Below are 23,982 nucleotides of genomic sequence, written 5' to 3' on the forward strand. Positions count from 1 at the left end.
CAGGTCTGCCAGCACCTGGGCCATTTCAGCACCACAGTACTACTTCTAGCCTCTTGGCTTTCACTCATGATATCTTTTTTTCCCCCAACTGACGGATGTATGGAAATTGCTTGTCTCGTCTGAGAGCCATCCGCTGCTGCTCTCAGGTTCTCAATAGGATACGTTTCGTAGCTTGATCAAGGCCTTCGGCACTGGGTGGAGATCACAGTCCTGCTGCAGAGACAGTAGAGGCTTAAGTGTCAACATGATATACATTATACAGTATTGGTGGTTTGTCTGTTAACCCTGCGCTTACATTCCAAAATTTTAGGCAGAGTGAACATAAAATTTGAAATAGACACAGATTTGGTGGCGATTAATGAATCAAGCCTTTTCACTGCCATTGACATGTATCATTACATTTTTTATAGTGCTTGTCCTCGATTACAGGTACAAATCCCAGCTGACATTCATAACTGGTGTGATATTTTCTGTTCTTATTAGCAGTGACATTTTTGAAATATGTTTTTTTTAGGGGAAAAAGGATGTTGATGCTATATGTCATCAGCACATTTAAAAAGTTCTGGATTTTTAATGGGTTTACATGCCGTCCCTGTGTTTTGTGGGTTTTCTCCTGAACCCCCGGAGGCTTCTTACCATATTCCAAACGTGTGATTTATAGGTTAAATGATGTGAATGTAAATGTGACTGCTTGCTTGTCTACATGTGCCCTACCACTGACTGGTGACAAGTCCAGGATGTACTCCACCTCTTGCCTCAGTCAGTTGGGATGGGCTCCACTTATGACCACAGGATAAGCAGCAGAACAGGATGGATGGCTGGTAACAACTCAAATATTATTTGGTCCTTAATGCTCAACGGATTTCCCCTGCACATTGGGAGTGATCTCAAACCTGCCACAATTTCAGAATAAATGCTGCCCTAGGATAGCTCTGTTTTTTTAGAGGGGGGATAAGTAAAATTTATGGACTTTCAGTATGATTTTGACCAAGTGCTCAAATCACTGCCAAACTTAAAAACAAAACAGTAGATGTGGACCAAAGTTGAGTGAACTGACTCCCACCTTGACAACCCCTAAATCCGCCTCCCATGGGAAAGAATGGGAGGACACAATCAAGGCATCAGCTTCAGAGCGTGAGCGCGCCTGCGCGTCCAAGACAACTTTTCGGTTCTCCTACTTATCGAGTTGACTACAGCGGGTGGAACTGTTGTTAGATCACCGGGACGAAGAAGAAACAAAAGCGGGAGTAAAATGTTTAATTGAAGTGTTTATTCATCTCTTGGAGTCGTTTGCTCGCTCGATCATATCAGGTAAGTGAGCGCTTGACTGGGCTCGCAATAACGCATCCTAATATCGGAATATTTTTATCACTGCATTTCATCCCAGAATAAACTTGGTGGGGGAAGTTTAAATAGCAGAAATATACAATGCGCTTTCAAATTACTCACAAATGTGTCATTACACCATTTGGAGTGTGCGTACGTTATTAATTGTGTTCATGTATAAATTAAATTACAGAGCGAGAATCTTCGCACAATGAGCTGAGGTGGTGGAAGACTTAAAAAGTTTCCCATAAGTTCTCATTTTCTTTCAAATTAAAATATCCCGCAGCATTTATGTCCAAACTCCGCGTTGTGATTAAGACGTCGTCTTTGAACCAGCTTGCTGAAACTTCTGAGTCATACCTTAATTGCATTACTAATCCTGCTTAAACCTGCCGGTACAAGTGTGTGCAGCCAGTTTTGCGCCGTTAACCTCTCATAACGAGGCGGAAAAAAATAAAAAGTCAAGTCTACACCCTGTGCTTTTATTTTGTGTGGTTAGAATTACATCACTCTCCATCCCTGTAGTGTCTTCATCTATTCTAATTAGAAGGGATCGGTGCACGCTGGGGGTGTGTAAGCATGATGCGTGTGAGTAGAACAGGACGGGACAAGCAGTTCAAACAGCTTATTGTGCAGAAGTCATATCAGCATAAACTTTCCCTGCCTTAAATAAGTCACAAATTTGCATGGAAAGTTGAAGCAGAGGTTGTGATTCAAGTCCAAAGTATTAATGGAAGGGAGGATGAGTTCGTAGTGAGTTGAGGTCATTTGTGGCTTCTGATGGCTTTCCCTTTTATTTATGCACTCAATATTGCCTGAGATGTAATTTTTGTTGTTTTTGTGTAGGCAGGTGGACCTTCGAATTTGGAAAGACATCTCCAACCAATTAGATGCTTATCAACCTGACTCTCACCGTCAAGGAATCTCGTGCCTTTCATGGAACACTGCCTCCTATCCTGGACGATCCAGTGAAAGTCATGGATTCATGCACGGTGGCGGTGCCTGTCCCGGCACCTCCACCGCCACCTCCCCCTCCGCCTCCTCCGCCGCCTCCACCCGCCTCCTCATCGCATTTCAGCCGGACGGACAGTGCTCGTCGAAGCCGGCTGAGGAAGCTCAACTGGGAGCGTATCCCCAAAGAGAAGGTAGAGGGGAGGAAGAGCGTGTGGAGTGGTGCAGGCCCGGGAGAGGACGAGTTCCCCATAGATCTGCATTCTCTGGACGAGCTGTTTGGCCAGAAGGACAGTAAGCCCGAGGACAGGAGCAACACTTTGAGACGACGGTCTGGTCTATTTCGCTGTAGAACTCCTCAGGACAGCCCAGAAGAGGTCAGTGCATTTACTCTTAAAAGCTAGGTCAAAAGTAACCCAAAGTCATCCAAAACTCAAATGGGGCAGAACCAATGCTGGGTTGCCCACCGCATTGGGTTGAGGATTTGACCCAGCATGTTGGGCAAAGATTTAATTCAAACAGGGGTAACTAACTATACCAATACAATTTTGTAAGTACAGCTGTGGTGGAAAAAAATTACAACATTTGAACCCTGACCCCTGTATCAAAATGTCACATTCAATTTCCTTCAATTCACAACAATGTCAGAAATGGCAACCAGCTTCAGATTTTTAACATCCCCAAATTCAATCTTCAAGCCAATCAGCTGGGTCAAAATATTCAACCCAACCTTGAGTAAAAGTAACCTAATCTGGCCAGAATCCACAGCTAACCCACCAAGTGAACCAGGAACACAACCCAACATGTGTTCCGGCAACTAAGATTTTTATTGCATGATTGTGTTCATTTTACCACGACTTGCAATTTACAGATCTCCTTACTGGACTCTAAACGCAGTATGAACATTGGGATATTTCTTCGCCAGTTCAAAATGTAAGCCCTTTTCTTCTTACCTAGAACCAGAACTCATGTATAGTTTCTTCTGTGTCTGCAGTATGCTACTAAAACTACATCCTTTACTTAAGGTCTAGTCCAATCTAGTCACGAGAAAGTAGTGCAGGAAACAGACATGTTCAATTGCGCCCAAGGGGAACAACACTTGACTTGCACAGTCATAAATCAAACAGCATGGCGTTGGTGTCAGATGATTGAAGGGAGAGGGGGCGGTGTGAGCGTCATGGGTGTGTTCCTGTCGATAGATATTGCAGGGGCACAGGTGCTCCTATCCTAACAGATGGACTGGATGTCCTTAAGTGTCCACGTTTAACGCTTGGGAGTCAGAGTTGACACCTGCTCAGGCCCCTCCAGAGGCTCTCCTGTTAAGATGACCCCAGACTATGAGAGACCTCATAAGACATCTATGGTCCTTATGTTTTGCGTGGGGGGGGGGGGGTTATAATACAGTTTTTGTACAAAAGTTGACTTTCTGTAGAGTAGACGAAGCAACATGTCAATTCGAACCTGGATTTGTCGAGACATGTTGATGATCCCAAATGAGAAAAGAGCTTCTTTATGCTAACCCATTTGTCTGATCCAGATCTTTCTTGACTTGTCATTGGAGATGAAGCTTCTTTGAAATACGGCATCACCTAGAGTTTGCCAGTTTGTTTGTTTTGAGTGCCTGGGAGCAAACGTCACCCAAATACACTCCAAGTGCACCTAAGGCAGTATCTAATGAGATGAAAAAGAACTATAAATAATGATTCTTGACAAAGAACAACTTTTGATATCTTATTCTCATTGGCACATGTACTAAAGTTAGATATAAAAAAATATCTCATTAGATAAGAAGACTATGAGCCAAGTCCTGAGGCATTTTTCGGAATCAGCAAATGTTATGCACACCAAAAGCTTCTGTACCACAAATGGAAAATAACTGGAACAGATGTGAAGTGCTCTCAACAAGTTGGCCTACATGAGAAAGTGGCAATTTTGGGTCATGTGCACACTGCCTCGACTTTCTCCAAATCCTCACTAAAATATAATTGTGATCTTTGTAAAGTATATGAATTTGTGTGGTGAACTGTGTTATAAAATGTCAAGCTTATATGGCAAATATTTGAAATCAAACCAGTGCTGACTGTTGCAGTATGTGATTGGCTGTAAAATGAGGGTAAGCGGAAAACTTCTAGAGGAAAAGATGAGCTGTGCCACTTGGGTGAGACAGCCACAAGTCAAGAAGATCAATTTCTTCAGAAACTCCAGACACATTATGCACGATAGACACACACGTTTGCAGTTTGGCGTCACCCAACGGCCTCCCTCCCCCAAACGTTGACTGATAAGAAAATGGAAAAGCCTCATTATCTCGTGATGATGTGAAAAACAAAGAGGAGGGCGTTGGAGAATGAAACCGTTGCAAGTCTGGTTGGCCCATTGCCTGCATGATGTCATACTCATAGCGCATTTGCTGTGTTATTTTTTCCACAGGCCGGCGAAGGAGATAGTTGAGGATATCAGGCACGGAGCCGGGGACCGTTACGGAGCAGAGAAACTGACGGAGCTCAGCAAGCTGCTCCCCGACAATGAGGAGGTATTGTCATCCCCCCCCCCTTCACACACTACTCATCATCTGGCTCTGGTTAGGATGATCAAAAAGTTTACTGTTACACCGAATCGTATGATGTGGTCTAATGATGGTGAAAGAAATTGGGATCGACCGTTAAACAGCAATCTGGTTCGCTGGATTCTTCTCAACATCTGTTCTCTTTCAGGAATCTCGCCTGAGGAGCTTCAGCGGGGAACGTCGCTGGCTTGGAGAGCCTGATCTTTTCATGCTCCTGCTGGTGGAAGTCCCCAGGTACGTTCCCTCCACCTGAGCCCCGCTTTGGATTCTCAAACCTAGCATGCCCCCCTTACACCAATGTGCTTTTTTTTGGTTGTTTTGAGTAGCTGGTGACTCACGTGCTTCCTCTTAAAATGACGTGTGTTTATTTAAGTGATGACTAGGAGTGCCTTCTTGTCTTCATCATCACTCATCCGTGCCTATTCACTCATCCGCACCCCCCCTACACTGTTTTGCTCCCCTTCCATTAGTTTTCGCCTTCGTTTGGATGCCATGATCCTACAGCAAGAGTTTGACCCAGCTCTGACCTCTCTGTGTGTGGCAGCCAGATGTCTGAGGGAGGCGGCCAGAGGTAAAGTAACAGCGGGGAGTTATGTACTCGAGCCTAGCGCTATAAAGATCTTTGTCTTGGTCCCTTTTTGAACACTCCCATATAGAATTAGTTCAGGGTGGTAAGTAGAGAACGTACAATGCAGATGATCTTGTTTTAAGAGAATATTCAAGAATATTCTAAAGACTCATTTGCTTATTAAAAGAAGTTTGCTCTTTTATGTCTCCCTTAGAACTGCTGAGCTGTCCTGAGTTACACTCCATCCTCCGTTTGGTCCTTAAAGCAGGGAACTACATGAATGCTGTGGGTGGCCCTCTTTTTTATTTCAACTGACACGAGTTGTGCATTTGCATTTTTATCTGACCTTGTGTGTGGTTCCTCAGGGTGGATACTCGGGGAATGCAGCAGGATTCCGAATTTCATCACTGCTGAAACTAGCTGACACCAAAGCAAACAAACCAGGCATGAATCTGCTTCATTTTGTAGCGATGGTAAGAGTTTGTCTTTTCATATAAACAGGATCCGTCCAACCATTTTCCAAACTCCTCGTCCTAATATATACCCACATATGTATATGTAGTTTGCAGCGTGTATGGTTTTGGGAGCATTTCAGCATTTACTAATTACATTTTATTTGAAACAATAATTGTTTGTCTCCACAGGAAGCTGTGAAGAAGGATCAGAGTTTACTGTCATTTCCTAGTCAACTGGGCCACGTTGGCTCCGCCTCTAGGTCAGTCTCTTCCCAAATCATGGATCCAAATGAATGAATATGAATATTCTAAGATTTGAGTAATACGTAGGATCGATTTAGGTGTTCTTCAAATCTTTCTGAACATGGACCCTGCTGGTTAAGATAACCGTGTCAATCGTGATAGTCAGGTTTAGGGTGTAAAACGCTGTTTAATGTTCTTTGTTGAAAATGCAGGTTATGTGAGGAGTCTGTGTTGGAGGATTTATCCAAGTTAAAAAGCCGAGTCCTGGCGCTGAAAGCAAATGTCCTGACGGAGAGAGAGATTTTGCAGCATGCGCAATCTTTCTTAGAGGTAAAACTCACTGATTGATGCCCTCATTACAGAGCACCCAATAGTTTTCCCCAAATCGATTATTTGTGCTCGCAGGTGACAGAGGAACGTCTAAAGGAGGCAGAGGATGAGGTTGAGGGTATGAAGATGTCAAGTCGAGCATTGGTGGATTTTTTCTGTGAGGATGACAGCACATTTAAACTAGAGGAGGCCTGCAAGGTCTTTGACTTATTTTGCCAGCGCTTCCAAAAAGCTGTCAAGGTTAGTTCCACAAATGTGTTATCCTATGGAAGTAGTCCCAAACTTAACCACACACTTCCCTCTTTTGTTATAGGAGAATGCAGAGCGCGAGTTGAAGGAGCAGAAACGTCTGGAACGTCAGAGGGAGATGGTGGAAAAGCGTCGCTCAGTGGCTGTCTGCACTGGTCTGGACCTGAGCCACACCCTGGCAAGAGACCGTCACAGTCAGGAAAACCAAGATGAGCTGGAGAGACTTCTCGAGAAGAACTTGAGCTACACCTGGAGCCGTCGCAGCCTGAGAAGTTCTGACACGCGCAGGCACTCTCACTACCTGCACAGCGACAAGAGCTTCCCGGAGCTGGGCAGCAGCCCGACGGCCGTCAGCTGCTACTCAAACAGCTCGTCCGACCACGAGACGTCCACTGTGCTTTGTAGCTCTCCAGAAACGGATGGCTTTTGTTCTCCAGTTGGTCAAGAAAGTTTTTTGGAAAGCGACAAGAGTCAGTCATGCCAATACCAGGCAATCAGTCGGTGTATGGAGGTCGTTCAAGAATCTCTGGTTGGATCGTATTCGCAACATGGACCCGAGTTCACGGTTGGGCGACACGGGTCCGAGAGTATTTCACTTCAAATGCAGGTATCGGAAACGAGTGGACGAACAAAAGAGGATGCGATGTGTAAGGAGAAGGCCAGCAAGAACAGTGAGTTCTCTCGGAATTCTTCTGCTATAAACGCAGATACCCCTTCCCTCTGTGCTAAAAGTCAGAACTCCGGTCAGACACATAGTTTTGGAATGCGCCAAGCTGAGAAGAATAATTTGCTTCAAAATAAATTAAACGGTTGTCGAGTTGGTGGCTCTGAACCTCAGTCCGCGCCTAAGAGTGGAATACTTCATAGTGACAACCGCGCCACATCACTGAGAAATCGGAGAACTGAGAAAGAATCACCTTTATCTGTAAAAGCTACAGGTAAAGTGGAGTTGCAGTCATTAAACGGAGGGATCAACGCAAGTGCTGCTACGTCTAAGCCTGAGGAGTGTTTGAGGAAGCAGTTAAACACAGAAGGGTTGCTGACACCTGTCGGGGAGAACTGGATGCCGCCCAGCCTGCCGGAGTTCAGCCAGTCACACCCTGAGGAAAGTTCGGATGTGCCTGAGCAGGAGCTCGCGAGGTCGTACTCCCGTGTGGGGGAAACTCTAGAGTGCCACACTCTTGTGAAAGGTCTCCGATCCTACGACGCACTTTCGCCGCCAACATCCCCCAGCCCGCGACCAGGGCCGAGCCTTTGCTCCAAGTGGAGAAAAGAGAGGGAGGTCGAGCCGCAAACGTCAGCTTCTCCGTCGTCAAAGGAAGAGAGGCGCGCCTTGAAGGTTCCTGTACGTGGTGGCATCAGGGCTAAGAGAGGACCCGGGTCACGTGCAGAAACTTCCAATGGCGCAGGTGTTCCGAGAGTACGCCCCAAAACTGAGGCTCCAACTAGGCCCCCAATAGCGTCCGCAAGCCCCCCAGAGAGCTCACGTTTGTCCATGCGTTCATCTCCTATCACGCAGCCTGCCTCACTTCATTCAGATGTCAAAAGAAGTGGCAGTGCCCGAGAGAGACCGCAGACTGCAAATGAGCCACGGACTTCTGCAAATTCTCTCCTGACCCGTAGGACCTCGGAGAGACCGACAACAGAGAATGTCTCAGGCAAGACCCAGTCGGCGTTCGTCAGAGGAAGTCCTCTCCGCGTGTCAAAACGAGTCGCTCCGAACTCTGAGACTCAGACTACCGCCAAGGCTCTCCCGGCCCACAGTCCATCTTCTGCCACAGCTAAGACCATACGTACAACCGTCATGTCCGTAGCCCGGAATAAAAACACTAAAACCACAAACACAGGCACCTGTCCTACCTCGAAAACCCCTTCACGAATTCCTGGTTCCAAAATGCTTCGAGCAACTAGTACAACTCAGCCACTGTGGAAGTGAAAAGAGTATATTTGATGCATTTGTCTCAGTCTATGCAGAGCTGGTTATCTCTGTACACGATCGGTTCCATGACCTTCGACTTGTGTTTGTAGCTGATCTATTTTGATATCAATTGCAACACATTAAGTGATGTGTCTCATGCACAAGTAGAAGAGTAAATCCTCTTAAGCCCTACCTCGTCTTGCCATGTGTATCCTTTGCAGGCAATAGGATACAACTCAATTACCACAATGTGCCCAATCAGACCAGTTTGTGCTCTTGTTAAAGTGTATTACATTTTCTATTTCGTACACTGTGAGCTAGGCCTCTGCTGGAAGAAAATACATTGTTCTCATCCCATCTTGGTACAAACTTTGTATCCTTCTATTGTGCACAAACTGAAGAGGCAGGATGGAGACACCCCCCCCCATATTTTGTATCAAAAGAATACGTAACTTTATTCAACAGCATTTGCTGTTCACTGTATTATGTGATATGTAAATAGGATGAATAAAGAAGGCGATATGGACAAATGTGTTTCTCATTGCTGTTGGTTGGCGGTAGCTCTCAAACCAGACATTACTGCATTAAGCAGTAACCTACATTTACCATCAAAATTCAAATATTTGCCCGGTGAATGTTTATCCATTAATTGCCAAAAATCTATTCTTTGGATGCTACCACCACCGTTTGGGGAATCCTGAACTATATGTTTCTGCACCTTGCCATCATCCTCTTGCCATTTTGCCATCATTATTTCTTCTAAATTGCACTTCATTGTTGCATCCCAACACAATTCTGTAGCCCCAATTACGTAGACGGCTGTCGTCATGGCGATGCCTTAGACGTTACGGGATTCTTCTGCCAAACAAGGGGGCAAAAGGGTTGAGGCAGAGCATGACTGCGGGTGTTAAAGTCCCAGTGGGAACTCTCTCTTCACAGGCCGCAGTGACGCCAAAGGCTTTTGGGAAGGGCGATAAAGTGGTGCCACTTTTTGTTCTTGAGTGTCCGGTGTGTCGCAAAGGACTAGCCTCTTAACCTCAGTGTGTCAAAGTGACATCATCAGTGGGTGTCCAGTGGTCCAAGACAGAGTGATCCCTCTTTTAGTTGCTTTTGTTTATTGTTCATTGGTTTGAACAGAACCTGATGCCTCATGTTCCTTTTGTTTGTCAAGCCCATAAATATCGAGTACGGCATTTGAATACATTTGGTTGCGTACTTGATTCTTTATATATGGATTGATTATATATATATTATATATCGGATTATAAAATTGATGATGAATTATTATGTGAAGGCTGTGTAGGCCTTTACATCATTACAAATTCCAAATATTCACACCTTGCAGCATACACTTTTCCCATTTATTCCATCATCCCCATTTGAATTTCAAACATTCAGATCATGCAGTTCACCTTGTTGAAATATCAAACACGGGGTACATATAGAAACATCCACTCTCCCACAAAACTGAGTAAAAATTGGACCCATACCGCCCGAGTTAGGAAAAAGTACCACTGTACGTACACCATTAATGACTAAAGCTGTTTTTGACTGACTTCCTAACCACAGTAACACAGAACATTTTTATCGCAATGCTCCAGTGATTAATTAAGATACGATTTAATTGTATTAAATTCATCTTGTTTTTTCTTTATTTAATCACTTCACTGGTTTCTTTTATAAACAATTTGTTTGATATAAAAGAAACCAGTGAAGTAAGATATGATTTTTTTTTTCCGCTACAGAACTGCTGTTTGTGAGCGACACAAAGACTTTTTAGGCCGTACAAACCTAAAAGTTCAACTCGTCTCTCGATTTACGAGTAACTACACTACCATCTAGCGTCAAGCAAAACAACTATCAAAAATCCTATACTACATTTCCCAGCTTGCACCATTCTCTTACGTCACCTATTACGTATTGGGCAGCTCCCCGGATGCGGCTGTGATTGACTGTACCAAGCAGAAGAGAACGCTAGCTAAGTGGCGGTAAGTGACAAAATGCTTAAAATGTCATCGTTGAAGCTCATGTTGGCGTCGAAAACAAGTGTTAGGATACGGAAAATATTACATTACGGCCGTGAGGGAGTTTTCAGCTAATAAAAAGACGTTTTGAATCAGTAGCGTGATATAAATTCATTCAAGTTGTTTGCTAAGTGGATAGCTGCTATCGTACGCGCTAGTTCCTTAGCGCTAGTTCCTTAGCCAGATGCTACCCGCCAGTGGGGAACGCCTAGCCCGTACTTACCAAGATCCCCGAGCGAGAATAACCACAAGTTCACAGTCTGACTTTCGCCTCAGTGCTTTTCCATTCCTGCTTGTGTTTTTCCTTCAGAGGTCATTAATTGTTGGATGCGTGAATCTGTCCTCCATTTTCAATGCTCAACCCAAATTACGACATTAGCTAATTTAGCCCTGGCTAGCCCGGTTGTGTTCTGGGTTATTAATGCTTGACTGAAGTACACGTTGGGCGGTGTCAGCATCAAGGTTTAGGGGTTTCGAGCAGTATTTAGGACAATCAAATTAAAACTAGCAATTTTGGCTTACCCGGGTGTCCTTTGCCTTTAGGTGCTGCAGCCCCAGTGGTCGTTGGCAGGATGCAGACCATAAAATGTGTGGTGGTTGGCGATGGGGCAGTGGGGAAAACTTGCCTTCTTATCTCATACACCACTAATGCCTTCCCTGAAGAATACATTCCAACGGTGTTTGACAATTATAGCGCCCAGATGAGCGTGGACGGCCGCACCGTCAGCCTCAACTTGTGGGACACGGCCGGCCAGGAGGAGTACGACCGCCTGCGTACTCTTTCCTATCCTCAGACCAACGTCTTCATCATCTGCTTCTCCATCGGCAGCCCCTCCTCCCACGCCAACGTCAGGCACAAGTGGCACCCCGAGGTGTCTCACCACTGCCCCAATGTGCCCATCCTGCTGGTGGGCACCAAGAGGGACCTGAGGGGTGATGCGGAAACAGTGAAGAAGCTGAAGGAGCAGGGTTTGGCTCCCACCACCCATCAGCAGGGAAACGCCCTCGCCAAGCAAATCGGGGCCGTCAAGTACATGGAATGTTCGGCGCTGCTGCAGGAAGGCGTCAGGGAGGTGTTTGCGGAGGCCGTCAGAGCAGTGTTGTATCCCGTCACGAAAAAGAACACCAAGAAATGTGTGCTCTTGTAATAACGCTTCCTGGATTTGGATTGTGGAGATCCACAGATGCGAACGATGGCTGCTTCCATGCCACATCGAGCAGTTTGCTCACTTCTTTTCAGCTCCTTTTTCATCTTCGGGAGGGCTTCATCCTTACGACGCCATCATCACCAAAGTGACTTTGACGAAACGGGGGCAAAAAAGTGGATCTTGTATTTTTCTTGCATTTAAAATTTTGATATTTACCCGTTCTTCACGTTACACTTGTTCTAGATTTATAGCGTCCCTGCTTTGCCTTTCTAAACAAATGCTGATCATGGTTGTCACAAGCCATCTAAACCAAGCTGCCCTATTTGACTGGAGAGAAGAGATCTACTGTTGTTTAGGTGGAGAACTAGTGACTACCTCATACTCTAAACTTAGGTTGCATCTCGTGAGTCTCAAGCAACTGCATTTTGACCCGGGCTATTAATTAGGCGACACGGCTGAGCAGCCTTTTTTCCCAATTCAAACAACTTGAGTCCAGAAAAGGGCAGAATGAAGTCTAGATGAGAGTCAATTACCAGTAGGCGCAGATGTGCTGAGTCTGGGGTGTTGAAAAGAGAACTTCAGGTCGTAGCACGGCCCTCTTGGGTCTCTTCTCCTTCAGAAATGTGCCTAAGAATGACCCTTGACACTTGGAATAAGATGGGCCTTTGACCCCATTTCCTTGATCAGTTTTCTCAGAATGTTCCGAACTCCTGTTTCTTTGGCAGCGCTGGGAGGTGGTGGCCAAGTGCAGATGTAGCTAGCTAGCTTTACATAGTCAACGGCATTTCAGTCTTTCAGACAGCAACGGCGCCTCTGCTGGTTGCAGCCAAGTAATGCACTCCATATTGCCTCTTTTGCTAGCCAATGGATTTTGTATGCCCTTCTTGCTTCATATTTACAGAAACTATTTTCTGAACATGTTGAAGTTCCTCCTCAAATGTTTTTAAGTGGCCAAAGTGGAATATATATTTTTGTAATCACTTATGTTTATTGGATCTTAAAGGTGGTAAAACCCACACTTGCATCATGACTGCCTCCATGCATGAAATGCTAGCAGACGACTATGAATTACCCCGCAAATACCGAAATACAATGGAACCTGCAACGTTGAACAATTTCTGTTAGTTTTTCCAATTTAGAAAAAAAAAATCTCCCTTTGTAAGCTGAATTAATGTATTCCAGAGTCAAGCTGTCGCTGTCAGTAATTCTTAACTCTGGAGCAATTGTTTCAAGTAACATTTTAACATTCCTACCGGTATCGTGCTGCTACCAGCCCTATTTTTTTGCTGCTGATCTCAACCAACTAAGGCAAAGCAAAATCAAACATTAAGTCCTCTTCACCAGTAGTTGTTGCTATACTGTGGCAATTTAACACATTGCAGGATCATCATCTGGGTCAGAAAATAAGGTCGCAAATGAAATTTCATGAATGCAAACTGCTAGAGATATCGTTACTGTGAGTACTCAAGACTGAATATGCGCACTAGTATTAGTCTGAAAAAGTGTGCAGTCAAACATCCCTAGATGCCAGCTAGATCGGTAATGGAGACAAATTATTGGTGAGCCTTTTACCATTTTCATGCTAGTCTTTAGCTGTCTTTTTTTTTTTTTTTTTTTTACCAGCTACATGCTGCTCATAGTTTTCATGCTGAACAGCATACAAAAACTTGCTCCCAAAGTTGCATTTCTGGTTTGGGTGATCATCATATTAACCCACATTTCCGCCATCCTCGTGTTAATTTTGGGCTATCTGACTTTACAGGTTCCATTGTATGTGAGCAGTATTGCAATATATATTTCTTATCTTAAAATAATTTCATTACTGAAAAAGGGCTATTACTGCTGCGGTGTGCATTTTTTGCAGCATGTTGCAGCACGCAAACTGTCATGATTGATGGTAGGAGTGTTGGTGCGGTCAGGATGCCTTATCCAAACCAAAAGCCACAGTGGGGCTTCTTTGACAAAGTTTGTCATTTTAATGCCGCAAAGAGCTCCAAGCCGTCATGCTATGACTTTCATATTTGGTCATTGAAGCCTTACTTTCTTCCTGCCAGTAAGCACACTGCAGCGCTCTATAAAACAGCTGCAGAAGTGACATCTCAGTGCGCCACAACCACACTTTTTTTTTTTTTTTTTTTTCCAACTCACTGTGGTTTATATGCCTGCATTGGTGGATGTGGTGCAGCAATAACTGCATTAGTGGAAGGTGCCTTGTCAGTTTAAAGATTTGTGTTTATCGTTAGAATAAGCGGTTGCTTTCTTTTAGCATCAATAACTGTTTCAACTGTGGAGTTAATTGTATTAAACTGGTTTGTTGTGCTCTGTAACAACCTAAGCGCAATAACAGCAAAAGGGCTGAAATTTAAGTAAAATCATTGTGTTGAATGTAAGTGCACAATTAGAATAACTGTGGTCAGCTTTTTTTTTTTTTCCTTAAATATATATTTTGTATTCCCCTTTAACCGGATGTCCAGATTTCATTCAAATAATATGATGGAAGTGGAACATGCACCTGTGGGCTCTCTGTCGTCTGCGTCCCAGAGCTGTTTGCTACGGCGCGCGTGGTACTACGCTTTTACACTGGGAACTTGATTTGTAGAGATCTGTAATTGTTATATATATAACAAAGCATATTTGTATAAATGAACTAACAGTGAGATGATTTTAAATTATGCTAAATAAAATGGTCATTCAAACCAGCTTGGGTATTGTCAGTGTCCCTCATTATATTGTTTTTAAATGAATCTTGATTTGTTTTTGAGTTCTTAAAATATCCCCTTCATTAAACGGGGGTTCACTGTACTCTCCGGCAACGGTCCCCTACCTTTTTAGCACCAAGGACCAGATTATTGGCAGACGATATTTTCACGGAGCGGCTTTTAAGGTGTGGCGGATAAATACAACAAAATAAAATGATACCAAACCAATGGTATACTATAATAATAAATGTGAATCCACTGTGTACTCCTATGCAGCTTTACTCGTCCTCATAACATCGTGCCAGCATAACATCAGTAATGTTAGGTTTACGTCACCGAGGTTTAGGAGAGAATTTGTTCCATTTAAAAATAAAAAAGATTGTTCACACTCAAATGAAATGGAAACAATGCGAGTTATTCTGAATTCTGCAGTACCGGTCCGCGGTCCGGGGGTTGGGTACCACTATACTACTGTCCTGGAAACAGCGTGTAGCAACAGGAGGCTGATACTCTATGTGGCCACTAGATGTCCACAGCAGACAGGAAGTCCAGCCATTCACTAATGAGGCCATTCTTCAAAACCATTTTCCTTGGCGTTACAAAAAGAGTTAATGGCGTATTCCCCAAACGTTTCCAGATCCATCAATCATCTTAGCAGACACCCAACTGCTTCAATCAGCAGCGGGTGGGCACAGAATACTCTGCAAGCTGTTTACTTTGAAAAATCCCCTTGACCTTTAGGTGGTGGCTCTGAGAGATGACAGATGTGTTGCGCTTCACCTCAAGCTCATTAGAAAAGCACTGGTGCAATATTTAAAACCCATTTCCGTTCCCAGGCAACATGCCTGTCTGCTTTACAATCGCGACAGTGCCGATTGTGGTGTGTTTAGACCTTTTGCTGGTGCCTGATGTATTGTTATTGTGAAGGGGCAAAGTGTCTTGGAGTGATGAAAGCAGAAGATGAGACAGGATGAGCAGAGGTTATTCTTTGCAATACGCTTATGTACGGCAAGCGGCTTAACGAGATGTGGGCCACTTGAGGTGATCCATTTCTAGGGTAGGGGACTGCATTATAACACACCTCTTGAATCTCTTTGGAAGACCTCCACTGCAAAGGTCACAGTCAAATACAGCATATGTATGTCTACACCTGAACATGTCCATAAGCCTCAGATTATGGCTTTGGAGTTCACTCCTAGGCACACACAAACCAAGGTTACTTTTGACCCAGAGTGTAGAATAGATAATAATAATAATGATAATAATAATAATAATAATAATAATAATAATATAATACAATACAGTATTTGATAAACTGCACATAACAAAATGTAAAATAACAATATTAATTCCTCCTATCTTCTATAATATATCCTATTTTCCGTCTCCTCATTGGGCTTTTTTCCCTTTCCGAAGAAGCTTTCCAAACATTTCTTGCTCATTTTTGCTTGCTTCGCAGGCTCGATTCGGGGGACATGTCACGTGACCGAGACAAGCGCCTTCACCTGAACCGACGGATGTAATTGGGAGAGAATCGCCAATTTTTTAAAATATTTATCAAAATAAATTCTTACTCATTTTTGCTAGCTTTGCGGGCTCGACTGGGGAAACGTCAAGTGACCGGGACGAGCGTCTTGACCTGAATTAATTGATCGTCGATAGAATGAATAAATAAGTAAAAAAAATTGCGGTGCGGCTTGGCGGCCCTGTACCAAGTGACCCGCGGACCAGTACCGGTCCGCGGCCCGGTGGTTGGGGACCGCTGGACTTTACCATTGTTTGTGCTTTATAGTCTTAACAACTGAGTAATCAGGTGGGCAATTTAAGAAAACAAAAATCACACAACTCAAGCGGAACACACAGTGCCCATGCTGTGTTTTCCCCTTTTTTTTGATAAAGCAGTGCTACTGGTAAAGGCCTCATTTCAGGGAGTCATCAGTGAGGAACGAGAGGAAACTTTGATCTCACCATCATGATGGTCATGTTGATGTCTTAGGTCATGTGTGAAGCCACGAAGAATCAGAAGCTATTCCACATGTTCTTTGTCTGTATGGATGAAAGAACACAAGCAAGATGGGCAAGCCGAGGGACTGGGAAGAGTCGCAAAACATATTCACATCAAAAGCGTTCCAGTGCTGTAGAAAGAGAGAAATGAGATTTCAAAGCAACACAGAAGGGTGTGAAGGAAATTGGCTGAGCTTCGGCTGAGGGGAAGGCTGGGTGGAATAATTTAGGGCAAATATTCAGGAAGCGAAAACTGTCACGGACCACGGCGAAGGTTGCAGAATTCACAGCGTGCTTGATATCTATCTACACATGAGAGTGGCAGAACATTAAGTGCATATGCACACTCAATTCGAAGACGTATCACTAATATTGTTTGTTTAGCTTAATGCTAACAAACAATGCAAAATACCATAGGGGGGCTAACAAATAGTAGCATTTTCATTTCTGTATTAGAACTCTTAGCAACGGACATTTGTATTTTGTATTATATTGCATTTTTGTAGCACAATGTCCATTGGACTGTAACCAAAATGTGAGTTTGTTTAATTATGTAATTAATGACGATACCTTTAATGAAAGTGTATCAGCTAGTGATGTTAGTGTGCCACCTTGAATCACTTTATGGCTTCTTCTGCGAGAGAAACTTTTCCGCTGCCGCTGCTAACCTTCACATTATTGGACTTTGAAGATAAATGTGTTGCATTTTGTAATCATATGCTGATTTGTGTGCAAGCGTGTAGCGAGATGCAGGGAAACCTTTACCTACCTTTACGGGTGACTAAAGTTAGAGCATCTCTGTGAAAAACAATCTGGAGAGTCGGACCGGCTGATTGGATGTCGGCTCAGCGTTGATGCGCAATTTCTCTAAAGCCACAAGAGGCTGTTCAAACAGTGCTATCGCTTGATTTCTCCATCACCTCAGTGGGGGAGCCTTTTGCCTATGACCTTTGCATAACCTCTCTGAGGAGTTAGAGAAAAGAAGGAAAGTAAAGGAAAATACACTCAACAGATAATTAGGCACAAGAATGCATCTTTACAAAATATATAAGCTAATTCATACATGTTTATTGGTGTTGTCGTAATGTGGTGTATTTTCTAAAGTTGTTCGTCACGGATAGCTAAATAAGGGAATAAAAATATTAAAATCAACATTAAAAACAGTATCAAAGTTGGCAAACACCTGATTTTCTGATATTTTAGATTATCCTGACTAACATTTTTTTGGTGTGAACTGTGAAGAGTGATTTTTTTTCCCCATCATGATCTGTTCAGAATACAGTCAGAGCTGACAATTGTGAACGATAAAGGTTGAATAGTTACGTTTTTTCTTCTTTGTATTTTCAAGATGTCTGGGTGCTCTGTGGCACCACAGTGTCTCGCCGGCCTGTCTTGGTACTGCAACAACCAGAGACTCACATTAGTAAGGAATTGCTGTGGAATAATATCCAGCCACTCAGGTTGAATAAATAAAAAAAAAAAAAAACACCATGATCACCATGTACAGTGTTGGGCCACTATGTTTGAAAGAAAGTCCACCAATACTGCTGCTTTATTGCCTTTCGTTTCAACTGTCTTGATCGTGAAGCGGCAGCTGTAACGGCCGTGCTCACATCAAGGTCGATGCTTGGAATGTTCACAGCAGAGGTTGGAACTGGATTTTCTTTCTATATGGTCTTTTGTTTTTGTATTCACATGGCACTCCCTTTTCTTCCTCTGAGCGCAGCTCTTTGAAAGGCACATTTAATTCTCACCACTGGTTTCCCTTGTTGTGGCTTTGTAGTTAAAAAGGTTGCCACTATTATGGGGCATGCAGGTGCTGTGACCTGGTGAGGAAAAAGTTCTTACATTCCAAAACGTAAGCCAACCTCCTTGAGCCCACTGTGAAAGTAGGGGCTTAGGATCAGTAGAGGCTTATAGATGCTTGTTTATGTCTGAGATGTTTATGGACTGCGTAGAGGTCAGTCTGCGGTTGAGCCAGTGAAAACGTCATCGGCGTGAAGAATGTTGCCCTTGGCCCACAGCACAAAAAGACAACAACGACAACAAAAATCCACCTAATATCAAGTTGATTCCACAAAAGAAAGACACGTTACAATGTTGTTGCTGTTATCAACAGGTTGTCATTAAATGTTGACGATTTGACTACTTTGACTAATTGGAGTGGTAAAGGTCTTGTAACATATTCAACACTGTGCTTTGCATCATGAGAAAGGCTCCTTGTGTTGATCAAGGTATCCAGGTATGGACAGATGGGGGTCTATTCTTTAGATTCTCTTGAGACAACTGTAGATACTATAAACATTTTATTTATTCAAAGACCTTCTCTCTGACTTTGTTGAAGTTGTTCAGGCACTAAGGTTGTAAAACAAATTGCCGTCAGGGGGAAAGGCAACTCAAGATTTTTTCATTTTATTTATTCTTTTGGGAGAAAACCATGCAAGCAGGAGGTGACCATGCAAACTCTAAAAAAATGGCCAGAAATGAAGATTCCAACCATAAACAGAGCTGAGCAAAAAGCATATGTTTGCAATGTATTATTGCATAATGCATGATTAAAGAACATCTGTTGAAATACCGAGTCAAAATGTGTGCATTAAGCTCAAGTGACCAAAATGTGTGAGCACAGTGATGTGCAAGTAAGACGTGTTGTAATATGCGGTTTGCTTTCATAACATCTGACAGACGGCGACTGACAGCTTCCTCTGTGACCATGGAAACTGCAAATTAGCCTGTTCAATTGCTACGCTAATCTACTGGCTGACATCCTGAAGAGAGCAACTGAAGAGAGGAGCTGGGAGGCAGATGAGGTGTACAATACAAAAGGAAGAGATTTGTGTTTACACGAAAGGATCGCCTATTTGTTTTTGTTGTCGTTTATCCTCCCACTGTGGGATTATGTCTAACATGTCTGACTCATAGTTCTGAGGTTCGGGTTTTGAATCTTGTCTTCTTCATGGAAAAAAAAATGAAGAGATGAAAGGAATTGTCCTCCATGCTGCACCCCGGGTACAAACGACAACCTACCATGGAATTCCACCCCCTTCCACTCCATTGAGTGCTATCAAGGCTCTAGCGTTCCCAATAAAAGAGACATTTCCTCCAGATGTGATATGTGCAGTTTAGCAATGGGCTGTTATGCTCCCTCCATGGTTTCAAAGCAAGCTGTGTGCAGTAATTGGAGCCGCTTCCCCTTGGGGCAGCGCGCTAATCACTAATAACCTCACCAGCACCCAGCGGAGTGCGGCTGACCCCTGCCTGCCTGCCTTCACCCTGTCGGGCCATAATGAAGGTCAATATGAGTCACTTAAACTACACATCCGGAGAGACTAAATGTAATACAGTGTAACCTGTGATGCCCCTGAAGCTTTCACGAGGGAAAGACCTCTATTTAGCGAGCGCTTTACTTTCTTTGGCTTATTTGTTGCTGCTTTGTGCATGACTCATTTCAATATTCAAAATCTAACCCTTCCTCGCAAAGAAGTCTGATAGGTTGACATAAAACAAACCCCCGAACACCAAGAGCCCTGAAGGAAGGTGTTTCAATGACGGGTAAGAAAGTTGGAAGTTTGAGTTGTTGACTTAGAAGATCCAAACAAATTGGACATCCAAGTCCATCGTATAATATAACAGGGTAGTTGATAGCATCTGTGACATTGTGGGCCAACAGTGCCGTGACTGAACGCCCTTTTACATCAAGCATACGCTAAATGGCCTCACTAAAATGTAAATACACACCTCCACAGGACACCACGATAAGCCCAACATGCACGGAAGAGTTGCTCAGACACGTACACGCTATTTGCTAATGCATTGCTGCACACAGAAGGAAGGTCAACTGCGCATTTCTCCTCTGCGGCCCTCTGAGTTATTGCTTTTTCCCACGCCGTTTTCAGAGGACAGCCCCATGTCGGCACAGGAAATAATGACATACGTCGACGAAGGGATCCATCACAACCATCACGTGAAGGCTGCGGGCATGTAATAGATTTTGTATGGCGCCATTGGATTAATTGAAGCCACCTTGGCTGTAAGAACATAACACGCTTGCTTTGTTAGTAAACAATCAGTCGAAACTGTGTCTATAAAAGGAGGCGATATTCATCTATTGGACCTCAGTTGAGTAAGGTTTTCCTGTTAAGTGTGCCTTAATGGAACAGTTTACAGTAAGACTAAGAATAAACAAGATGTAGCAAGTCAATACTTGACAAGAAATGTTGTGTAGTGGCGAAAGAACACACTGCTGTCAAAGCAGACCGTCGATTGTTCAGAGATAGCATTATTGACAAACTTGTCCCGCTGATAAACAAATGGGCAGATCTCAAAGCTGACAATGGGCCTTATTCAGCAGCTTCTTAAATCCAACGTTTGCACTTTTTGCCTGTCTACATTGTTCATCATGACAGTGGATTCTCTGGAACCTTCTCTACCTCTTTTTGTGATTATTAATTAGGTTTCATTGCTTTATCAGTGTTACGTATTCAGTAGCGCTCAGTGCTGCTCTGCATGTTGTGGCACAATGTGGTACTACACTAAAGGCAACTCTAAATTCAGAAGCTGTACTGTAAAAAATCAATAAAAAAAACGATTGCAGCGATATTCGGCAGGACACATCCATACGCATTGGTACAATAAATGGAATACAAATGATGGCTGTTTTCTCTGCCTCACAGCATAATGTCAAAGTGAGGAGGAGATGCAGAGAGAGACGTCCCAGCACATTAGTAGTGCAGGAGTAGCAGTGCCAAGGCCCTACATATTGACCTCCGGCGAGCCGCTCAAATTGCCTGTCAAAAATCAACCATGAGACCAGTTCTCTAGCATGATGTCCTTTCTTTTTTATGACTCAAGTTATATCAGGGAGACCTGGATAGAAAAATTGTCTAACTCTATTATCCTCTGAATGGATTAAACAGAAACCTAAAACACGGTTTAATTGGTCATGATCTGGCAAGTCAAGATATGTCCCTTCCGTGAGAGTACATCGAAGTCACTCCTTGACTGCAGTGAATATCTCCAATCCTATATATATGCAGTACAGCATATTATTTCACCTTAGCCCAAAAGGAACCTTTCCTTCACCCTTTTTTACGTGCACTCTCATAAACAACAGTGACACCACTAAATAATTCAAAACCTTTAACACCCACTTCCTGCAGCAGCAAATCCAATTCTCAAGTTTTTTTTTTGTTCTGCACTTTTGTTAACTTTATTTCAGTCAATGTTTTTATGACTCCTAACTTTGCTCAGTTTAGTGTGTATCAATCTGATTGATTTATGGCATTTACCTTTGCTATTTAGGGACAGCTTATTATGCTAAAATTTCAGATGTAAGGTCCTACTAAGAATTTTTTGTGTTTTACGATCAACCTGTGCTTTGCTGTGGCCAGTGCCACCGATACAGATGACTGCAATATGTACACGTGACGCCATTCTGATTCTAAAATATATTTATTATGCACCGACCCACATGGTGTCCACCCGTCCGCCCGCATGAGAATTCAGGCCCACCAACAAACGTGTGCAAGTCTATAACTCAACAAATTGAACGGAGCACGGTTGATATCCAATTACCTCAGCTTCGGTTTGGCTTTTCTCTCGGATGGCTCATGAAAACCAATATTTGGCGTGACATTGTCTACTTGAGGTCAAAGATAGATGAGTAAGCTTTGAAAGACAGTGATGAGAGAACCCTTCTGTGAACAGAGCTCAAATAAGGAGCACACAAGTTTAGCGCACCATTACCCTTTGCATATTTGAGAGCTTTTTAGTATGCCACAGGCCTCAGGTGCTATAGGAGAGACACTATTTCAATCTTGAGCATGCTGTCTGGCCCAACCAATAGAGATGCAATGATTCATTGCCCCTGCTAGTCTTCAATCAATAGCACAGGCAGCTGGGGAGGGAGCAGAGTCTCTGTTTCCTCTTTAAATCCAACTCTATATGGGGAGGCAAGACAAGCCGTTCATCCTTTATCATGGGGGAAAGACAAGCTCAAGGAATCCCTCAAGGCAAATTGCGACCAGGCTGTCTTTCGACTAGAATACTGGATTTTGTCAAATTGGCCGCACAGTGGTTTGACATCATGATTAAAGTCAAATATGACTCCATGGGGGACACTGTTCAACATCCAATTGTTATCATTTCAAAACTCGTGTGGGGATTTTTTGGTCTGTAACTGAAGAAATTAGGATGCAAAAACTGTTTCGAGCAGTCTCAAGGAATTTAATAGTTTAGTATAAATGTCTCGGTGCAGATTATTTATGTGACAATATAAGACTTTATTGATCGCACTCAAGGGGAATTAACTCGTTAAAGCAGCAAATTAGAATTATACCGCAAAGGTTAGGTTAGGGAGCTAGTTTACTATTGATCCGCAAATCCGCCTTATTTATGGAAAACAATTAAAAGAGGGATTTCAGAAAAAGGGATACAAAAATGGGAGGTGAGTTGTAGAATTTTGCTGCAAAGTAAAAACTGTTAAAATCTTACATTTAAAAGTTTCTAAATATATATGACTTTGCAGTTAAGGAAGTCTGGACATCATATACATCTGAGTTTCTTCCCTGGAGATTTATTTCATACCGGGCCTTCACTACAACCACGTCCACTTGTTTGTGACTCTCGCTCTGTTTGCAGCAAGTGATCAAGAAGAAATATTTAGAAATAATGTCACGGGGTATTGACAATGTTTACAAGCTTAATTTATAAACAAATGTGAACTGGAACAAATGTGTTGTGTACTTGCCAAAGTAAACAATTCAAACCAACGTATACACTTTTTTTTTTTTTTTTTTGCTTGGGTATAAATAATGCACCAGGGCATTAAATAGGGTTTTTAGCATTTAGCCTACAAGTATGTCTGAACGTAATCTCAAACGTATTTAGAAATTATGTATTAACCGGTCCAAAATGACTGCATCTCTGCCATTCGCTGAAAGAAAGGAACTAAAACAAATGCGTAGCCAACACCCATGCTGTCCTTCATTATAACTGATTTAGCGTCCTCCTCCTTCCGCTGCCTTTTGTCGGAGAGATGGATGGGCTCGTCTCATGGTGGAGGCGGCACAACATGGTGGCGAGTGTGAGTGAGCCATCACTCTTGTGATGAGGTGGTGGAAACGTAAAAGTCGGCGAGTGGGCGGCAGAAGCCCATCAGAGGTCACGTCAGGTGGACAGATCTCTAAGGGGAGACCATGGTGTGGCATAAACACGGTGTTATTGGCTATGGATAGAAATAGCCACCAGGGATGGTAGGGGGCCACTCATAACAGATCGAATGTGTGTGTGTGTTGGATGCCAAAGAGGGCATGGAGGTGCTCATCTCATCTCATCTCAGGTGAGCGGTTAAGGGCCTGAATGCAGTGAGTTGTGGATGAATGTTCAGGCCCTGCTGCGAAGGGAAGGCTAATGAGCGCAACGACAGGATGTGTTTGTTTGTTTTGGGGGGCCGGACACCTGCAAGTGTCTTAATTAATGTCATCCCAGAAGCCCCCATAGA

The 23,982-nt window shown here is 43.4% G+C and overlaps 2 protein-coding genes across 2 annotated transcripts; both read left to right on the plus strand.

The window, feature by feature from the left end:
- Positions 1 to 1,108: 1,108 nt before the first annotated feature.
- On the plus strand, positions 1,109 to 9,144 carry fhdc2 (FH2 domain containing 2). Its single transcript, XM_088358085.1, has 12 exons — positions 1,109 to 1,311; positions 2,173 to 2,654; positions 3,149 to 3,210; positions 4,708 to 4,810; positions 4,992 to 5,077; positions 5,314 to 5,414; positions 5,626 to 5,696; positions 5,777 to 5,884; positions 6,056 to 6,126; positions 6,322 to 6,439; positions 6,515 to 6,679; positions 6,753 to 9,144. Exons 2-12 carry the CDS (start codon positions 2,217 to 2,219, stop codon positions 8,622 to 8,624), a joined length of 3,195 nt encoding a protein of 1,064 aa, XP_088214211.1. The 5' UTR covers positions 1,109 to 1,311; positions 2,173 to 2,216; the 3' UTR covers positions 8,625 to 9,144.
- Positions 9,145 to 10,511: 1,367 nt separating this feature from the next.
- rhogd (ras homolog gene family, member Gd) lies at positions 10,512 to 14,477 on the plus strand. Its single transcript, XM_088358294.1, has 2 exons — positions 10,512 to 10,594; positions 11,174 to 14,477. Exon 2 carries the CDS (start codon positions 11,203 to 11,205, stop codon positions 11,776 to 11,778), a length of 576 nt encoding a protein of 191 aa, XP_088214420.1. The 5' UTR covers positions 10,512 to 10,594; positions 11,174 to 11,202; the 3' UTR covers positions 11,779 to 14,477.
- Positions 14,478 to 23,982: the final 9,505 nt, after the last annotated feature.

This window comes from Syngnathus floridae, chromosome 1 (genome assembly GCF_059516105.1).
Source record: "Syngnathus floridae isolate MCC-2025c chromosome 1, RoL_Sflo_1.0, whole genome shotgun sequence".
Lineage (NCBI taxonomy): Eukaryota > Metazoa > Chordata > Actinopteri > Syngnathiformes > Syngnathidae > Syngnathus > Syngnathus floridae.

What these genes read in the sequence shown, in the direction of transcription:
- fhdc2 (XM_088358085.1), top strand. Translation starts at nt 2,217, where the DNA reads ATGCTTATCAACCTGACTCTCACCGTCAAGGAATCTCGTGCCTTTCAT. An exon ending in TGCTCCCCGACAATGAGGAG is followed by an intron (nt 4,811 to 4,991) that starts GTATTGTCATCC and finishes GTTCTCTTTCAG; the next exon opens with GAATCTCGCCTGAGGAGCTT. An exon ending in TCTGAGGGAGGCGGCCAGAG is followed by an intron (nt 5,415 to 5,625) that starts GTAAAGTAACAG and finishes TGTCTCCCTTAG; the next exon opens with AACTGCTGAGCTGTCCTGAG.
- rhogd (XM_088358294.1), top strand. Translation starts at nt 11,203, where the DNA reads ATGCAGACCATAAAATGTGTGGTGGTTGGCGATGGGGCAGTGGGGAAA.